Genomic DNA, 20,160 nt, shown 5'->3' on the forward strand with positions numbered 1-20,160 from the left:
TTTCAAAGACAAATTTATCCATTAAATTATTCTTTTTCAGAAGTCAGTATTCTCTATGAAGAATAAGCTTTCTGAAATTTCAAGAAATTTTTTAGATAAAAACTTAGAATTAGTTTCTTGTGATATCCTCTGGTGTGTCTCCATCATGATCAATGAAAAATAGCACCACAAATGGGGTGCTTAGTTGAAAAAAAATGGAAACAACTTACTGAATACCTGGAACAGAACAAAACATATTCTAAGTATAGGTAAAAGAATATTGAACTTAAACATTTTGCTTGAAATAAAAATTTCTTTTTCAGGAGAAAGAGTCTCACTATGAAATAATTCTTCTGTTATCTCCAAGGATATTTGGTTTAGACATTCCCACATGTGAATTGATTGTCTTGGCTTGTTGGTGCTAGAATTGCCCATTTTCGGAATATTTCTGAGTTTCTAGGAACTACCCAAGGGGACTGGCACAGGAGTTGATTTACTGTGCTGACTCCCATCTATGACTGTGTCTTCCTGCAACTTTACATTAATAGGGTTCTAAGTTTCCTTCTTGATCAGTGAGTGGGAAAGTGTGTCATTGTTAACTCACTGTGATTGCTATGGGTGTGTGTGTGTAGGGGGTAGGAGAAGATGGAACAGAGACTGTTCTGTTTGGGGAGTTTCCAAATATTTCCAGCTCTGACCTAAGATGGAAAGTACATTTCACCAGCAATTAAATGTCTTCTTTCTGGGTTACTAGGATAGGGTTGGTGGCCTGGTAAAAATATTCCCTCACGTTGCTGGAATCAACTGTGTGTGAGTGAAGGAAGTTCCTGGATTTTATTATAGTCTCTATTTGTTAAGTGAAAAGAAAGAACTCTTCCACTCGGCAGATGATTTTCATGATCTATGGGCATTTTCTAGATCCTGAGAACTTACCGTTTGGTAGTCCTGTGGTGGTTTCCTCAGTAGTGTGCAAACCTCTTTGGATGCCTGCAGGGGTGGTTACTCCAAAGTCATCATCTGTGGTGCTGGGAGTTGGTAAGTGGCCCTCTGGAGTTCCCTGGATAGCAGGATTTATCCCTACTTGTCCTGTGGGAAGGATTCCATTCTGGGCATCTGGATTAGCCTGACTGGTGGGTAGGATGGCTCCGGGGAATAAGGGTTGGAAGATGAGGCCTGTGAAGATGTGTGGAGATACTGGCTGGAATGAAGGACGGAAACAAAAAACCAAGTCAAAAAGGACACATTTTAAGGCTGGTCAATCAGCTTTTCTTCTTTGAGGGCAGCAAATTTGGGCAGCAAGGATAGAGGGGTAGAGCAGATTTCTCCCTGGCCTAAGTCAAACCTGATGCTGGTTTCATTACTGAGATTCTTGCTCCATTTCCCTTTGAAAGGGAAAGAAGAATTAAGCCAATCACTGGAGAAGGAATAATGCATTATTTATTCATATCAGTTGTATCTGGAGTAGAACTAAGGCCAAAAATCCATATAATTATGTGGGTCATATCTTTGTTACTGACCTAAACTACTGTATTTTTGTTCAAAAAATTTTAAAGTTATTTTGTAGACTAAAAATTCATGGAAAAATTAATTCAAGTAGATTAATAGGTCCTTATCTCATAGTTTACATTCCTTCATGGTTTTTTTATGTTATTTCCAAAAACAATGGAATATTCAGTTTAATATTTCTCTTGGCGATTCAGCCACTGTGTATTCCTTGAGGATATGAAACTAAACTCCTGTCTATTGAATTATCAATGTTTTGCACACTGCCCATGAATGCCGGTGCTGTCTATCCTTTTTTCCCTTCCTGGGAGGAAAATTATTGCAAAAAAACAGTCCTGAGGAGATATAATTTATTATCACTTTGATTTGAAGCACATTCAGTTAGGAAATAGTTTCTCTGGATCTCCTAGTTCTCATGGCATTCTCAGAGAATAAAAAGGGTTGAGTATTCATAATTAAAGTAACAGGTCAGTTCCCTTGAGCATGGTTATCAGTTGTTAGTTTGTATAAAAAACATCTGAGGTGCTTTTTAAAATGGAAGATTCTTGGGTTCCATTGTTAGAGAGATTTGACTGAGCAGGATCCAGAAATCTGCATTTTTTAGCCAGCATTCCAGGTGGTACTGATTTGGTGGTCCAGGAGTGAAGTTTGGGAATAGTGTTACATTTATGAGGTACTGAAATCAGAATTAGACTTATGCAGGATGAGCGATAGGAGTAGAATACAAAAGTTTTCAAATTGGGGGTACTGATATCCCTAAATTTTAAATAAAGAAGATAGTGGTGAACATTATTGAAAATTATGAACAAAAAATAACCACCAGTAAACATTTGTTTTATACTTGGGTGTGTGTATAATGTAGCTGTTACTCTGGGTTTTATAAAAAAGGTGTGAAAATCATTAGAATAGTAGCTAGAAAAATGGCTTTTGATCTGGATGTACTCTTTTGATAGTGGAACATAATTTGCATAAATTCTCCAAGCCTCAGTTTTTTTATATATAAAGTTGGGTTAAGAATCTTTATAATTTGGGCCTCCCTGGTGGCACAGTGGGTGAGTGCAGTGCTGTAAAGCTGTCTGCAGCCTCTGCAGCATGGGTTCGATTCCTGGCTGGCCAGGGAGATACCCACATGGCGCAGCAGACCTCTCCTGTCTTGCCCACTGCTCCCCACAGCATTGTTTTCAGTCCGTCTGCCTGTTCTGCTCCCCGCTCCGCCGCTGGTGAATTCTCTCACCCCCCACACCTCTGGCCTGTACCCAGCTCTTACATGCATAAATAAATAAATCTTTAAAAAAAAACTTTATAATTTGGTCAGAATTCAAGGTAATGTATGTGAAAGACCTACTAAGATGCCTGTTATATAGAATTGACTGAACAGCTGGTAGACATGGGTTCATGTATAAGTGTTGGCAAATAGCCCTATGACTTGATTTTACTTATGAACAATTTAGTAAATATTTACCTTTTCAATAATGGGAATATAAAAAGAAACTGTCTTCCCAGATATTGCCTCAGCTCTTGATTTCAGTGTCATATTTAGATACTACATTAGTGCAAGTCATTTTCCTCTAAAAATGACTTATGAGGAAATGCATAGATGTGCCTAGTAATGGTAATATGAGATTTATTTAGGTTCAGCTCTCTACTTATGCATATGTATGATTTCACACATCATTATAAGATACTAGGAATGTAATGCATTTTCCTAAAATAATTAAACATTTGTCAAAAAATTAATCTTTCCTACAGTAAGTATCAATATATGTATTATTCTATGTCTACATGCATTTCAATAATTTATAATCTTAGATTTTAACCAGTATAAAGTTTAAAAATATGCATTGGTGAATTCTGGATAGAATCTGACATCAATATATAGAAAACAAAAGCAAAGTCTAATTAATTAAAAAATAGCTGAACAATGGCGGTGAAATAAATGGGCAGCTAGACCAAAGAAAACCCAAATGCAAGGACCTATAAAAATGTTCAGCTTATTGTAGTATATCAGATTTATATATGTGGTCCAAAGAGAATGAGAAAGCAAACAATATTGTGGTAATGTTAGGGAGAAAGGATGTCCTAAGCTAATTCCATACAGGCTTTGTGAACTCCAGCCCCACTGCGGACCAAAGCCATCAGGACATTGGGAAAGACAAATCCCATCACCACCAAAGGGAAGGTTGCTGGGACCTGAGGGTGGAGTTAAGCAACCAGGTTTGGTATAAAATCAGACACGTGGGCCTTGGGGGGAATTTTTGGCTTCACTGCTCTTGGCTCGCTGCCAGCTCTCAGAGTGCCATTGGGTTTCCAGGTCAGTGGAATGGGTAGGACGCATTTAAGACTTTATTTCCCTATTTTCTCCCTGAGTTGTACCTTTCCTCATTTCCCCTTCCCTTGTAAATAAACCTTTTATTAACCTTTTGTGTGTTCCTGCAGTGGAGTATTAATAAGTTCCTTTTAAGCGCACGGGTGAGGACCCACAGCCAGGCAACCCATTTTATATCAGGGCTGCCCTGTAACAGTTACAATGGAAAGAATTCGAAATGCAAGTAATTAAATTTTTTTTACCAGTTCTTCCGAGCTTAGTATAGTACCCTAAAAGGGAAACACACATTATTAGACAAATTTTAATATAGTCAAGTCACAATGTATATACCTTAAAACTTAAAAAGTTAAGATACTTTTAAAGATTATAGAGATTTAAAAATTTTTGTCTATATTTTAAACTACCTTCGTGATTTTAAACTACCTATCTGAATGATGTGAGGCCTTCTACATTAAAAAAATATTATTCTATTATTAAGTGATGGACAGACATTGAAGGAAACTTAGAAAACATCATACAGAGTTTGACGGCTTTTCTTTGTTTAAACCAAATTTTATTGATTTACCATTACATAGTTGTAAATACAAAACTGCATAATTAGGGGGGTTCAGCTTCACACATGTGCCTACTCTTCATTCACCTACAACTGAAACTGCAGTAGCAATAAACTAGCACATAATCCACAATGTCCCTTTCTCCCATCCCCTTCTCTCTCCCCCCTGATAACCACTATTTTTTTTCAGAGAGTCTAAGGAGTTTGGTATATTTTCTTCCCAATATTTTCACACATCTTCATTTGTCATAGCATCATGTCATTTATATGATTTGTGTCTTTCCTTTTCTTTCATGTATTAAGCAATAATCATTTAACTAAATTTTTACTGACAAATTCAGATAAATATAATTTGGAATGGTCACAAGTACTTGCTTATGTATTGTACAGTTTAATCATTTTCCTTTTGTTTAAACTTAAGTTGTGTCTTATAGTCTTCCCTTCTCTACTATTTTGATACATATATTTATAAATAACTATTTATTTATTTTAGATTACTTTCTTGAGATATGTTCCCAAATGTAGAATTGAGTTGATGTGAATTTTTTATTTGATTCTCTTTTTAGAAGTAAAAGCTGCCATTTGCTGTTCACATTTGATATTGATCCTTGGTAATTTTGTAAGTGATGTCATTAATTCCCTTTCACAAAGGTAAATAAGAAGAGAGGAGAGAAAGTATTTGTATTTTTAGGGAAAACACATACCATTAATAAATAAGTTTGATATTAAAAAAGAAATCATCCAAGTTATTAATCATTAAAGTTTTCTTAACACTGTGGTAAAGGATTGACTGTTTGCTTCATTTGTGACATGACTGTTTGCTTCATTTGTGACATCTCTGTGTGACTAACTCATAATTCTCAGTATTTTCAGTTACTCATTTTCAAACTAGAAATAAAAGTATTTTCTATAAACATAGGGGTGCAGGTGCTCTTTTGAATTAATGTTTCTGTGTCCTTTGGGTAAATACCTGCTAAGCTATGGAAACAACCCAAATACCCAAAAATAGATGACTGGATCAAGAAGATGTGGTACATATACACAATGGAATATTACTCAGCAATCAAAAAAGATAAACTCATGCAATTTGCAGCAACATGGATGGAGTTGGAAGGGATCATGCTCAGCAAAATAAGCCAGAAAGAAAAAGAATAATACCGATGGTCTCACTCATAGCAGGAATTTAGAAAACCTAAATAAGGGACCAGGAAAAAGACTAATTGTAATAAAGTAAAAATCAAAATCAACAAGCAACTATAGACCAGAGACACACTACAGTGGGGCACGGGGGGAGGACAAGAGGGATTAGGGTCAGAAAAAGGGGGTGGGAATTGTATGGGGAATATAACCAAAATGAAAATGCATACATTATGCAAAAATGAAAAATGATGTAAGAATTATATAAAATAAAATAATTTATATAAAAAGTATTTTCTGCAAAAGGTTGTTTTGAACATTAAGTAGAATAATACATAGTAACTAATAAAATACTTAGAACAGATCTGGCACTTAGAAAATGTTTAATACGTGTTAGCTTGTTATTATCAGTGTCCATACAGGGCAAAGTAAATAAAAAACTTGCCAACTATGCCGTGACTTGAGACGTGATTAAATATCACACAATAAGATGATTTGAAATCAAAATTATGTTGAAAATAATTTTACCTGAGCTCCAAGTTGTGTTACAATAACTGGTAACATCTGAAAACAATAGTGGAAAAATTGAGTAAAATATATTTTCCAAGGTAAGTTCTGGCAGATGATACAAATATTGAGATTTCTTAAAGGATACAATATTTGTTGAGCAAATATTTGTTGTTAAAGTGACATCTTTAATCACAGAGGTAGATGAGAATCAGAACTCATCCATCTGGTAAAAATATTAGTTCCAGAGCGATTTGGAAACACAGTCATTTGTATCTTAGTGTGAGAGGGTTTTTCAGGGTTTTTCCTGAAAGTAAATGATGGTAGGAGGTAGGAAAGATCAGAAAATCTTAGGGACTTTTGAGGAGGCATGATAAAAAGGTACAAAAAGGGAAAAGTTAGATTTTCTGGATTAGATTTTATCTAACTCTTAATTTTTCTTTGGGTCAATTCTCACCCTCAGGTCTTCAGTAGAAAACAGGGTTGCAAGAGTAAAGCCCTGATACTTCTAATTTTTTGCTTTATATTTTTTACTCTTCAATCTCACCCAACTTTCTCTTGCTTGTTATCATTGCAAGTGTATTGTAGAAGGGTTAGGACAGTGTGCTTGGTTTTCTGGATGTGTTTTCAGTAAGAATTACACTACCAAAGACTGTTTATTGTGCAGTAGAACATCCCTCTACAAATTATCTGGGTAAAAATTTCAAGAAACTTGAAATAATTTCCTTTGGGGACATTTTTCCTCCCTTGAGGTTTCTACCTAATAGAGAGAAAATGCTCCCCCATGTTAAACCAAAGTCCTATTGTGGAACTTACTTGAGATTGCAGCTGCTGTTGTACATTCAGTCCCCCCAGGTTCAGCGGGAGATTTTGGGTGCCAGGGTTGATCCCTGCAGCAGGATTTAGCTGTAGGGCAATGAAGAAGATTTGTCACTGCTTTTTTTTTTTTCAGTATGAACATTCAGGAAATGGAAATGCATTTATTAAATGTAAGTAATCTTAAAGGGAGGATTTACTATATAAATATATAGTTTACTATATTGCATTTGGGATAGGATATAAAGTTCAAAGACTTCTTTAGTCTGTCTATTGGTATAACCATATATAACTTTTTTTCCCAATATTTCTTTGACATTAACCAATTCCCTTTAAGAATATCTTAGGTGATTTTATCTTTCCCTTTTTGGCTTTAATAGCCAATAGTTCCTAGAATCTTTTTGAAATAAGTTCTGTCGTAAGTATCCCCACGAAAGTTTTGAGGGTCAGAATAAAATATCTAGTCTGAATTTGGTCTTATATGTGCTTTATTTAAATCTGACCACTGAGGGGAAAATTCACTTTAATTAGGAAAGGAACTTAATATTTCTCTTCCAGACAGATTAAACTATTGAGATATCTTTCTATTCCTTCTAGCTTGCTCTTGTTGTTGGGGTGGTGACAGAGGTCATGGTATTTCTGTAAATGTTGTAGTGGTCAGTAAGGAAATCATGGCAGGGAACGAAGGGAGAAGTGTAGAGGATATGTGAGAAGTGTAGAGGATATGTGAGAAGAACCAAAGAAGTGAAGACTTGAGAATTAGATTAATTCTTAAAAATATATATTTAAAAAATATATATTATATATACTTATTTATTTTTATTTTTATCGCGGTACATTGGTAACAACATTGCATGTGATTCAAAGGCACAGGATAACACATGTATTTGTTAAGAAAAATAAATCAGAAGGAGAAAGGCAAATACTGGATGGTTTCACTTATGTGTAGAATAAAGAGAAACAAAACAGAAGGTAAGACAAAACTAAATCAATTAGATGAATTCTTTAGACACTCTTCCTAAGAAAACCTTTTTATGATGTGTTGAATGGTATCCAACTAGCTTTGACTTTTCTCTTTCAACTTATCTATAATGAATATCCATGTATGTGAACGTTTATAGACAAACATATGCACATACTTAACATTAGGCATTGTAGTTACTCCAAAATGAATAGCAAAAAGACATAAAAGGGTGCTTACCAGTTGCAGATCTGACCCCAGGGTGAGCATCTGAGTCAATGGTATTAGACTTAAAGAAGGGAAGACCTGCATGGCATTGAAATTGTTGTATGAGAAAGAGCTTGTTTGTTTCTACTATTCTGCAAATGGTGGCTATCCTTATACTCACATAGTAGATGGTTTTATGATAAAGGAAAATTAAGGTAAAGCTTTGCTGCCTCCACTAGCATTTCCCCTTCTCATGGTCCTGGGTATGGGGCCCTGGCAATATTATGAGTTATGGTATTTATCAGCTTAATCTACTTTTATCCATTGTAGTACTTAATTTTACATATGTAATTTTATATTCTTTTTCTGAAAGATGATGCCCAAACTGTATAATCTTCAGGTTCCTTTAGGAATGAGACTGACTATGATAGTTCATAGATTAAAAAGAGAATTTTATATTCTGGTGTTATCTGATTGTACTATTTCACAAAGTCTATATGTACAGGAGTAAAGTTAAGAAGGAGTAGCCAAGAAACAATTCAGTTTTCAAAAGTATTCAAATATGCTTTGAAGAAACATTTTGCAGTATAATACACCAGCTCATTAGAACAATGAAACTGAAGAAAATCATGAGGAAATCTGGTTATTTTTATAGAGTACATCTTAATCTCTGTGATCTCTGGCAGATATCACATAGGCTATCACACAGTATTTCAAGGGCATAGATAACCAAGTGTTATCAATAAGTATACATATTACTCTTAAAGTTTACTAGATTTGTTTGTAAAACCAAATTGTTATTTAGACAAAAGGAAAAAGAGCAACAGTGCATTTCTTTCCACTCAAATTTTTCAAAAAAGTATAATGGTTCTTGTATTCTTTTATCTCCCCAAAAGAAAGCTTTCTCTCTTGTTCATTCATGAGACTGTGTAAATCTCGATTTAAAAATCTGCTAGAATTAACATGTTTCCTCTGCTTGTCTGCAAATATTCTCTGCTATAGGACTCTTACCTGATTTGGCTGCTGTTGGTTAAGTAGTGTTGTCTGATCTGGAACCAGCTTTGTTGGAGGAAGTCCCAAAGCAGGGTTGAGTTGCATCTGTGATAACAAATATTTGATGAGGCAGGCATGTGTTTGAGATTTATCCATTTATTTCTAAGAGGTAACAAGTTGTCCCAAATGCAAAAATCTCTGCTTTTAGGTTCTATGTGTTTTGGAGCAGTTTTAAATTCTTTCGACTGTTTTATTCATGAGAGGAGGTATAATTGTAAAATGGAAAATGCCAAAGGAGAAGAGGTATAGGGAGGAGGGAGAGATGGGGAGTAAGGCTCATGGATTTTTGATAGTTTCTAGGCTTTTGTTTGTTTTCTGCAAGTGCCACCCTCCTTTCTCAGGACATGAAATATAGTCTGCACCTTATCTCTGTACATATTTGCTTTTTCCCAATACTTGAGGACATTCTGCCATAATTTCTACTGAATTCTCCTGAAGTACACATTAAACCATATTTGTACTATATATTTTATTCTGACCCTTCCAGTATCATGGAGAGGTGAGGCCTATGGAGTATTTGGCTTTTACTTCATGAACAGAAGTTCTGTCCCTTTCTTTTCTAGGATATTTCCTAGAAAATATCCTAGTGTATTAAGAATCACTGAATTTTAGGCTTGAAAGTCTTCTATATAATATATATAAAATATATATTATAATATATTATATATTACATTATATATATTATATCTAGTTATATATAATAATATAGGTCAGGAAACTGAGGCCTGGAGAAGCAAAGTGATCTGTCGTTTGGGACATGGTGAGTAGCAGAGACTGTATTTGGATCCCCACAAGTGCTTAGTCCTTGATGAAACAAATTCTTTCATTAGTTTCTTTCAGCCCGCCTTCTGCATTTGGGTGGCACCTCCTGACCTCAGCTGGTTTTGTCCCTGCTGCATCCCAGAGGTCAGGGTGTGGCCTCCAGCACCACCACCTGCATATACCCTGAAGCTGCCGCTGACTCTTGATTTCACTTTGGACATTGCCCCTCAGTTTCAAGAGTGAGACTGACATTTCTGTTTTTAGAGTTTCCTCTAAGCAGAAAGTTTATATAAGTATAAATTCTGCAAATAAGTCTTTTCATCCTCTACAGTCTATTGTCTGTATAGCAGCCAGAGTGGTCCTTTGAAAATAGTTTTCTTGTCACTCTTCTCCATTCCTGCAGTGACTTTCATTTTCACTCCATAAAATTTACAGACCCTGCAATGACCTACAAGACCCTCATGACCCGGGTCGCCAGTGCTTCTTTGGGTTTCTATCCCACCTCATTTCCTCCCACTCACTCTACTACTGTGATCCAGGTTACTAGTTCTTTATGGGACAGGCGAGGCCCACTCCTGCTCCAGAGCTTCTTCTCTGCCTGTTCCCTCTCTCTGGAATACTCTTTCCCGGACATGACTCACTCCCTCAGCTGCTTCAAGCCTCTGCTTGAGTCACCTACTGATTGAGGTCTATTCTTACCACTGCCCCAAATACATGCAGCCTGGCCCATCTTCACTGCTTATCTCCTTTCTTAAACTTCAGATCTAATGAAAGCAATGGGTAGGCTGTTTTAAGTGTCCACATTTGCAAATTGATAACTTTTTATGCCTTTATGATAATTTAATAAATTAACTTACAAATAATAAAAATACCTTGTCTATGTATTCTGATTTTTCATTTGATAAATTATAGCAACTATATCTAATAGCTATTTTAGTCACCTCCTATATCCTCTGCATCACTGCACTCTTGCTGCACCACTGCCACTCTAGCTGCTGTCATTATTGGCTCTTAGCAATCTACATGCATGCTTACCTGCATGTTTTTCATTGTAAATGATTGCTGTGCTCCTGAAAAGGTTTATTTATTTTGAGTTTTTACAAGTTGCATGATAATTTAAATACATTTAGAGACATCTATTTACAAGAAACTTTTGGTAAATTTATTTGGTGAAGGGAAATCTTTATTTGTTTTATAAAAAAACCCTTCCTTATTTATCTCTTTTGAAAATTAAAATTTTTCAGTAACTTCTTTTTAAAAGCTATATGATTACTTGGAATAAAAGAAGGATATTGGTTATTAATGTCTTGTTTTACCTCTTCTCCATAAACTCATCCTGATCATCTCCTTCATAGAAATAACTGTAGTTCTACTTTTTAATTTAACATTTATTTAAAAAATATTTGATTAGTATCTATAATCTTTGTGGTTATCAATGGTTATCATTTGCTTGTTTGTTTTTGTTTTTTGTTTACCATTGTATTTCTAGCAACTAGAGCAGTGTTTGAAATATTTGTAACTTGATTCTGTGAATGTGACTATAGAAGTGGCCAGTGAGCTTGAGGTCAACTGAGAACATTATCATCTTTATTCTGCTATCTCATAGCAAGCATCTTCTAATTTTTTCTTAATGTCTGCACTCAAACATCTCAAATAGTCTGAGGGAAGTCCATGAAGATATCCAAACCATGTCTATGTTTATAAAATTTTGGATGAGATTGGAGTATATATTCAAATACTAGAGCTTTTTAATTTCAAAACTTGTTACATGTGAAGATGCTTGTGATGAAATATTCTAAGTCAAAAATGTTAACTAATCTGAAATATTTCTTTAGTATCACATGCTTTGTGGTAGCCTTTTTAGAGTGTATAGAGTTAAATTGTTTTGTCCTTCCAATTAGAAAAATCAGAAAATGTAGCTTACCTCTTTAAACATGAGAGAATAATTAGTTTCCAGGAAAATTTAAGTTCTTTTTGGGAAATAAAATGATTGTCCACTTTGAGTAGATATAATGAGGCATTCCTTTTGCACAGATTGGATGCATTTTAAAAATGTAAGTACATTGAAATATACACTAAACTTCTTAGTTTACCATCTTTTATCTTGAAGAATAAAAGCATGAAGCTAAGGGGCCAAGTCATAGAACAGACTAGTTTTGATGGAGGGCAGTATGAGATAGGTCTGCAATTAGAGGTGTAGTAAGGGCTGCTTAGTACATAAAATAAACATATTGCACTTACCGGTAATGACTGAGTTGATCCTAGAAGACAAAAGAGTAGAATCGTAGTCTTCATGTTTTAAATTGCTATCTATAACAACAAAATAGTGTTACTCTTTCACTCCATTTCTTTTTCCTTTTGAGAGAAGATGATGCTTGAAAAAAGAGAGAATACTCTATTTGAAACAATTAATGTTACCTTTTTCTCCACTTACGCAAAATGTACAGATGAAACAATAGTCAAAGTCCAGAGATTTCCCCAGGTTCTGTGGTGAAATTTTTTACCTTTTGGTGAGTTGTGTGTTTGTAGAAGGAATTTAAACTCAACTCCAAGACATTGGCAACTGAGAGACCAATCAAGACTTAGCTGTCTGTGAAATCATTTGGTTTCTTTCATTTCCCAACATTTCATTAAATGAGTTATTAGTTGCAGACATCATATTACCCAATGTCTACTACTTGAATAGAGGGTGTATCAAAAAAGACATGCCTTGGTATAATTTTAAAAAGTGCAGACAAAAATGTTTAAAATCCTTCTTCATCTCCACCTCCTCCCAGATGACTTCCCAGATGTATCTGTTTTATCATGCTTCTGTGAACATAGAAGTCAAACATAAAAATATACACCTCTATAGTTTAAAATATACATCTTTATAGTTTAAAAAGTGAGATCTATTATCTATTGTTTTGCAACTTACTTTGTTGACCCAACACAAAATTTATGTGACACAACTTTATGTGTCTGTACATATAGTTTACTTCATGGGCACTTTAGATTACATTTTTGGGGTGCCATTTAAAATGTTATTAATTATAAAATTAATTATAAAAGTGGTACAATGAACATCCTTTTAAATTTTTTTTACACCTATTTTCTGTAGGTGTTATTCCTAGAAGTACTATATTAAAAGATACAGATGTTTTTAATTTGGATAAATATAGGCAAATTGCCTTCCAGAAATGTTGAATCATTTGCTTTATTTTAAACAGAGAAAAAGTGTTTAACCTAAGGAAATGCAGGTTTTCTGGGTTTCTTTCACAAAGAGAACAACCATGTGTCAACACCCGGTTTTCACAGCCCCAGAGTTCTTGGACCTTTGAGATATGTTACCTCTTTACAATTAAGTCTAAATCAATGTTGGCTCTTGTTAGACCAGAATTTCACTTGAAGGCTATTGTAGATTCAACTCATTTTAAGGTATAGAATGTCTGATAATGAAAAATTGAGACAATGAGGCATTCCCAAAGGCTTTCCTATAACTCTTCAACTCATTACAAAATCATTTTTTTCTTACTTTACAGATAGAAATGGGGAAAATAGTCTAAGATGGGACACACAAAGGTTAACACGTAATTAATTTTATGCTTGGTAAGTGCAGTAGTGAGTACATTCACAGACATGAAGTAATGAAGTAAAACATGGTAAGTTTTGTTGAGAGCGAAAGGACAGTAGAAGCTTGATAGAGGAATCCTTGACCTTGGATTTGAAGAATAAAAAGAAACATTATAAGTTCAACATCCAGGCAGATCAAGTGAATATATATGAAGTTGTGACATTATTGCTCTATCGCTGGAACAAAATGGGATAAGGGTAACACTGGAGAACAAAGTTGGAGAGATACCTAATATTAACTACCATTTGTTTGTTTCTATTACTCATTTTGGGACCTGATCGGACAATATTTTATATTACTCCATTACTTTCTTATTACATATTTCATTTGAACTGAAAAGAGAGTTCTCATTTTATGTTTCTTTAGTGTCCTCTATATTAACATTACAAAGCACCAGATAATCAGTGTATGTTGATGAATAAATGGTAGAGGTATATCCTACAAGGAGCTGGAGCAAGGTTGAGTTGAGGAAAGACTTCAAAGAAGAGATGGGGCTGTAAAAGGATTTGAAAATAAATGATTGATGAGACTAATAGTAGCATGGGAAGGGGGGTAATATTGAGAGGAACAATAGAAAATAAGTGGCTGGAAGGCTATGGAAGGGAAGAAACTTTATTCCTGTCTTCACAGGCTTTCATAGATACATTAATTTGCTCTTTTATTTAACCAATTCATTCTTCCAACCCATCACTTACCATGTATTCCCTCTATGTTCTGCAGCGTTGCTTCAGTACTCGGAAATAAAACAATGAATGGGAGGAGAAAAATCCCTGTCCTTGTGGACTGAAATTGTCATGTTGTGAAGCAATTAAAAGAGAAGTTTATTTTCATTTATTTATTTTATTAACTTTGTGATTTTCTTATATCATTGTTCATTTTTGTACAGTATTTGATTTCTTCCCTCAAGTGTAGTCCCCACAGAGCTCCCACCACATCTGTGAACTGCCACTACAGTCCCTTGTTCTAAAATAGAAGTTTATTTAAGAGATTATTCATAGAAAATTGAGGACATAGACCTGGGGAGACAATTTCAGATTGCTGTGAGTGCTGGTCCCACTCTCCAGAGGTTTTGGGGTTCAGTTGTATATAGTTGGTGCGGGTGGGCTACCATGTACAGAAGAAAATATACATATTTCTTCTATGGCAGAAATAAAGGAGATGACTGGTTACATTTCTGGTTAATAAAAAAGGAGGAATGTCCTATCAAACATAAAAAAATGATCTCTTACTCTGCAGTCAGACAATATCAGTGTGTGGGAACTGAGGCTTATAAAGATTTTTTTTCTATGGTTGAGAGTGCTTCTGAAGACATGTGAAGGTCAATATGTGCAGCTCTGGTTCCTCCCACAACTCTCAACATGATGAGCAGTCTGGGTCTGGGGAGCTGGGGTAACCTTGATATGCAATTTGGCCACAAGTCTTCTTCAGTGCAAAACTTTATTTTTGACTTCAGTCTCTGCAGCTGCTGAGTTGGCAGTTTCCCAGAGCAGAGACATCTCTAACAAGCAGTAGTGTTCTTTTAGTTCATACCCTCATGGAGCTTACATTTTGGGGGAGGGCACATTATGATATAAACCTCATTGTATGAGTGGGAGCTCAAGACACAGGGGAATCCATGTTCCCCTGGGTCTTATTGTCAATGAAAGTGTGGGGGAGGGGGCTTCTTTAATTTTTTTCCTTTTTGGTGGAGGCAGAGTTGAATTTATGCCACTGTTGTTGCTGGGATTAGATGAGGAGAGTTGGATTCTGGCCTCAGCCTAAAATATGGTTCTCTACCTTTTGAATTTGATTGAATCTATAGAACATTTCCTCATCACAGATGTAAAATATGGTGCATCAAATAGCTCGTGCATGAAACATTATGACTGTTTGGGTATCAGATGATTTAGGGAGCTGACAGCATGTTGAGTGCCTGTGGCTGACATGCCTCTAACCCAAGCTGAGATGGGACATGCCCCAGCTCAGAAACTCAGCAGTCAGTGGGATTCCACCAAAAAAACAAGGGAAATTAAGAAGGATGAGTAATTTCTTAGACAAGAAATTTTAAGTCAGAAAGCAGATAACTTGCAATAGTATAATTGCAGAGTTGGGTGTCAAGAAATATGTACTATAAAGGGGAAAAATTCCTAAATCATTTAAAAAAACCTGAGAGATCAATGAAAGGAGTGAGATAATTTGCTTTTTTCCCCTTTTTTTCTGAAATGACTTAGGATATCAGGATTCATTAAAGTGTTTCATGAAGTACGGGTGACATCTCCTAGACTTATAGATCTAAATATAGGTTAGTCTTTGTTATTGCTTTTAATTTTCAGTTTCTTTGGATTTTGGGCCTTTTTAAATTTGATTGAATTTATAGACCATTTCCTCAGAAAAATACACAGTTAGTCCCAGTATAACAAATTAATTATTCAAACAAAAAATTATTGAGTATTTACTCTTTTCAGACATTGTGTTCAACAGAGAGGATTGAGCTAGTAGGTTGTCAACTTCTCTCCATGACATAGAATAGACAAGGCCTGAGATTCAGTTAACAGGAGTCCCATGCCTTGTAGTGTGGATGGAGGTGGAAAAATTAATACAAGAGGCAGAGAAGGAGCAATACCTTAGGAGAAAAACTTGGTGAGGGTGGATTCACACAAGGCAACGTAAGAGTTTTTCAAGAAGGACAAGATAATCAGTGTTTTTAATATTGTGGACACTACCATGGTGGAGAGGACAGTTTAGCTTTAGGGCAAGTGTGCAACTAGTTCGAATCCTCACTTGGGATTTTGCCTCTTTACTTTTTCCTACTGTTTCCAGCTCTTTGCCTCACTTTCCTTAATTGAAACCACAGGGAAAAAATAAAAGGCAATATAGGGGAATGCTTATCTTTTCAACTATGTGCACCTGGACTCATCATTGCCTTTTTTTTTTTTTTTAAGATTTATTTATTTATTTATACAAGCACTGGGCACAGTCAGAAGTGCGGGAGGGTGAGAGAATTCACCAGAGCCAGAGCGGGGAGCAGAGCAGGCAGAAGGACCGAAGTACACTGCTGAGGGGAGCAGCGGGTGGCAGGAGAGGTCTGCGCACCATGTGGGACCCTCCTCCGGTGGCCGGGGAGCAGCCGGAGATCGAACTGGCGCTGCAGAGGCTGCGGGCAGCTTCGCAACCCAGCGCTCAACAGCTGCGCCACTGGGGAGGCCCCTCATCATTGCCTTTTCACAATGGAAGAATTTTTTTTACTGCCACAAATGAACAACTCTTGCACTTTTTTTTCTGAATCTCTTTCTTTTTCACTTTTTTGGAGACATCACTGTTTCAGTTTTCTTCCCATCTCCTTTTCTTCTACCATTTCCAACAGCATAACACTATGCGGAACATTAAGAAATACAACAAAACCAAAATGACTCTACTCTCCACCCAGCAGCTGTTGTATTTCTTGACTCCTTTTCACAGGAACATTTTATACTTGCTCTCTGTTTCTTTACCTCACAATTATTCATTTAATATGGTTTTCATTCCCATCGCATCACTGAAACTGCTCTTGCTTAAGGCCATGAATGACCTCTTAAGTTTTCAGAGCAAAGGGATGCTATTGGTTCTTTATCTTTTCATCATACCTTCTGGTACTGTGTTCTTACTGTCTCTTGTTCAAAGTAAAGGACTATTTGCCCTCAGGTTGTTGTTAGAGTTGAACAGATTTTTTGTTTGCCTCTTTCTAGAATTACTTTCCTTTCTTCTCTTGGCTTCCATGATACAAATCCCCTGATTTTTCTATGGTCCTGTTTGTTCCTTGTAGTTTTCTGTATTATCTTTGCAAAAGTTAGTGTGCGGGGGCCTCACTGGTGGCACAAGTGGTTGAGCGCAGTGGTGTGGAAGCTGTCCGCAGACTCTGCAGTGCTGGTTCGATTCCCGCCGGCCTTGGAGATACCCACATGGAGAGCAGACCTCTCCTGTCTCTCCCGCTGCTCCCCTCAGCAGTGTATTTCAGTCAGTCTGCCTGTTCTGTTCCCCACTCTGTCTTTGGTGGATCCTCTCACCCTCCTGCACATCTGGCCTGTGCCCCAGTTCTTGTATAAATAAATAAATCCTTAAAAAAAAAAGTTAGCGTGCCTCCAGGATTAACCCAAAGCTTTCCCCACCTTGCCTTATCTCTCATCCTCTTCCCACCTTTTTTTCATTTCTTGTCATCTTGTTACAGAGACATCTCTATAAGAAGGGGAGGTGCAGCTCAGTGAAGAGGCACCATTTTCCCTGTTCCACTTACATGCAGCCGTCTCAGAATAGCATCTAGGAGCTATGGGTGGAGCTGAGTGGCCAGTTGAAGCTCTATAACACTGATGGCAGGTAGGCTGGAGAAAGGCTCTCTCTTGCTTCTGCCGCATGACTTGCACTTTGGTGCTGCTGGGAAGAAGACATGGAATGAGACAAGTGGAGGAGAGACATGTAGAGACGCTTGGAAGAGACATGTGGAAAGAGGCACATGGAGAGGCTGCTTTCCTGGTCCTTGGCAGAGACAGTGGCACCATTAACTTCATGGTGGATTATTGGTATATTTTGAATTCTGACCCACTCCCTTTGTCCAAGTTCTCTAGGACCTGCCTTTTGTTGGTTCCCGGCCAGAGATGCCTTACACTTGTGGCAAACCTCATTGGCCTGCTTCCCGTTGCCCTTGTTTGGCTGGGCATTTGCACACAAGGGATGGGTAATTTTGGTTGTTTTATTGGGAAATGATTATCCTTTCTTCTCTTATTCTTTACACATGTTAATCCTATTAAAGATCTATCACACTAAGAATCTGCTTTGTCTAGGTGCAGATGATGACAGGATCCTGTTTCAGAGCATCCAACTTTGTTTACCATTTTGGTAAACAGCATGGCCATCCACCTGACAGCTAGAATTTTAAAAAAAGATTTATTTATTTATTTTTAAAGATTTATTTATTTATGCATATAAGAGCTGGGGTACAGGACAGAGGTGTGGGGGGTAAGAGGACTCACCAGAGACAGAGTGGGGAACAGAACAGGCAGATTGACCAAAGTACACTGCTGAGGGGAGCAGTGGGTGAGTCGGAAGAGGTCTGCTGCGCCATGTGGGTTGCTCCCTGGCCAGCCGGGGATCGAACTCATGCTGCAGTGGCTGCGGACAGCTTCACAGTTTGTGTTTTAATCCCTTGCGCTACCAGGGAGGCCCTTTTATTTATGCATACAAGAACTGGGGTACAGGCTAGAGGTGTGGGGGTATAAGAGGATTCACCAGAGACAGAGTGGGGAACAGAACAGGCAGACTGACTGAAATACACTGCTGAGGGGAGCATGGGTGAGACAGAGAGGTCTGCTGTGCCATGTGGGTAGCTCTCTGGCTGGTTTGGGATCAAACTCGTGCTGCAGAGCCTGCAGATAGCTTCGCAGTGCTGTGCTTAACAACTTGTGCCACCAGGGAGGCCCTGACATCTAGAATTTATAACCCCCTTTGGCATATCCATTCAGTGCTACCTCTAAAATATATCCTAATTCAATTTTTCTCTTATTGTGTTCCACCCCTGCAGCCCTGGCCCACCCCCGCACTTCAGTGTCATCTAGTTCTGGGTTTTTTTAACCTTAGCATCACTCACATTATGAACCAAGTCACTCTCTTCTGCAGGGAGACAACCATATGCATTGTAGGATGTTTGGCAGCATTGTTGGAGTCTATCCCCTAGATACCATAGCATTCTAGCAGTTTGACAACCAGAAATGTCTACATATTGCTAAATGTCTTCCAGTGGTGGGCACGTGTCCTTACTGACACTGTTCAAGGTAAAGGAATATTTGCCCTCAGGTTGAACTTTTTTTTTTTGGTGGGGGAAGATGAGGAATCTGTGATTTGCTGCTTTGTTTCTGGAGAACAGAGCCTTGTTTCTAAGGTAGTTGATCTTTACACATTGTTCCAGTTAATATCTTTTAATTTTGTCTCTCGCTGATGATATCCAAATTCTTTTAACTTATCCAAACTCTTCTATAGTCTTTGTTTGTGTATACTAATAATATAGTTGCCTAGTTGAAACCGATAGAAGAATGACAATGAAGTTGAAGAATGGGATTAATATATCAAAACATCTCATATCACAGCTTCTTAAATTATGATGCAGTGTGCTGTTTTATGTCACCAAGCTCCAGATTTTTTCATTTGTTTTAGATTTTAGATGGTACCTTTTAAGTAGATTCAGTCACCACCCCCAAATAAATTAACAGCAAGAAAACCAAAGTCTGCACTGCAGCAAGGCTGCCACTAGAGGGTGCATCTGTCAAGGCCAAACTTTGATTATGTGAGCAGTTTTACTAAAGCTAGTAGTGAGAAATAAAATTTACAAAAAAAGAAAGAAAATTTACATACTTTGGTGATCTTATAAAAAAGGTTTTATTTGTTTTTGCATAGAAGAACTGGGATATAGGTCAGAAGTGTTGGGGTGAGAAGATTCACCAGAGAGAGAGTGGGGAGCAAAGCAGGAGTATTTACTGAAAAACACAGCTAAGGGAAGCAGCTGGCGAGACAGGAGAGGTCTGCTGGGCCATATGAGGGTTAGCTCCCTGACTAGGGTGGTACTTAAGCCATGGTGATGATAGCACTAAAAACCAGCCTCTAGGCCACCGGGAGGCCCTACTTTGATGATCTTTTTACCATTCTGTAATGGTTTCTGATGCCAAGTTAAAATTTCTGGAACTTCGTGATTAAAATGTATTAGTTTTAACCAACTGGAGGTGTGAAGAGGAAGTACTAGC

The 20,160-nt window shown here is 37.0% G+C and overlaps 1 protein-coding gene across 1 annotated transcript; it reads right to left on the reverse strand.

Annotated features, from left to right (window-relative positions):
• Positions 1 to 205: 205 nt before the first annotated feature.
• On the reverse strand, positions 206 to 12,099 carry AMTN (amelotin; the record flags this gene model as incomplete). The annotated part of the gene is made up of 8 exons (XM_084232987.1): positions 206 to 216; positions 913 to 1,177; positions 4,051 to 4,077; positions 6,027 to 6,062; positions 6,822 to 6,911; positions 8,023 to 8,088; positions 9,001 to 9,087; positions 12,046 to 12,099. 8 exons carry the CDS (start codon positions 12,097 to 12,099, stop codon positions 206 to 208), a joined length of 636 nt encoding a protein of 211 aa, XP_084089113.1.
• Between the last annotated feature and the right edge of the window lie 8,061 nt (positions 12,100 to 20,160).

The sequence above is a fragment of the Talpa europaea genome, assembly GCF_964194135.1.
Source record: "Talpa europaea genome assembly, chromosome: 5".
Classification (NCBI taxonomy): domain Eukaryota; kingdom Metazoa; phylum Chordata; class Mammalia; order Eulipotyphla; family Talpidae; genus Talpa; species Talpa europaea.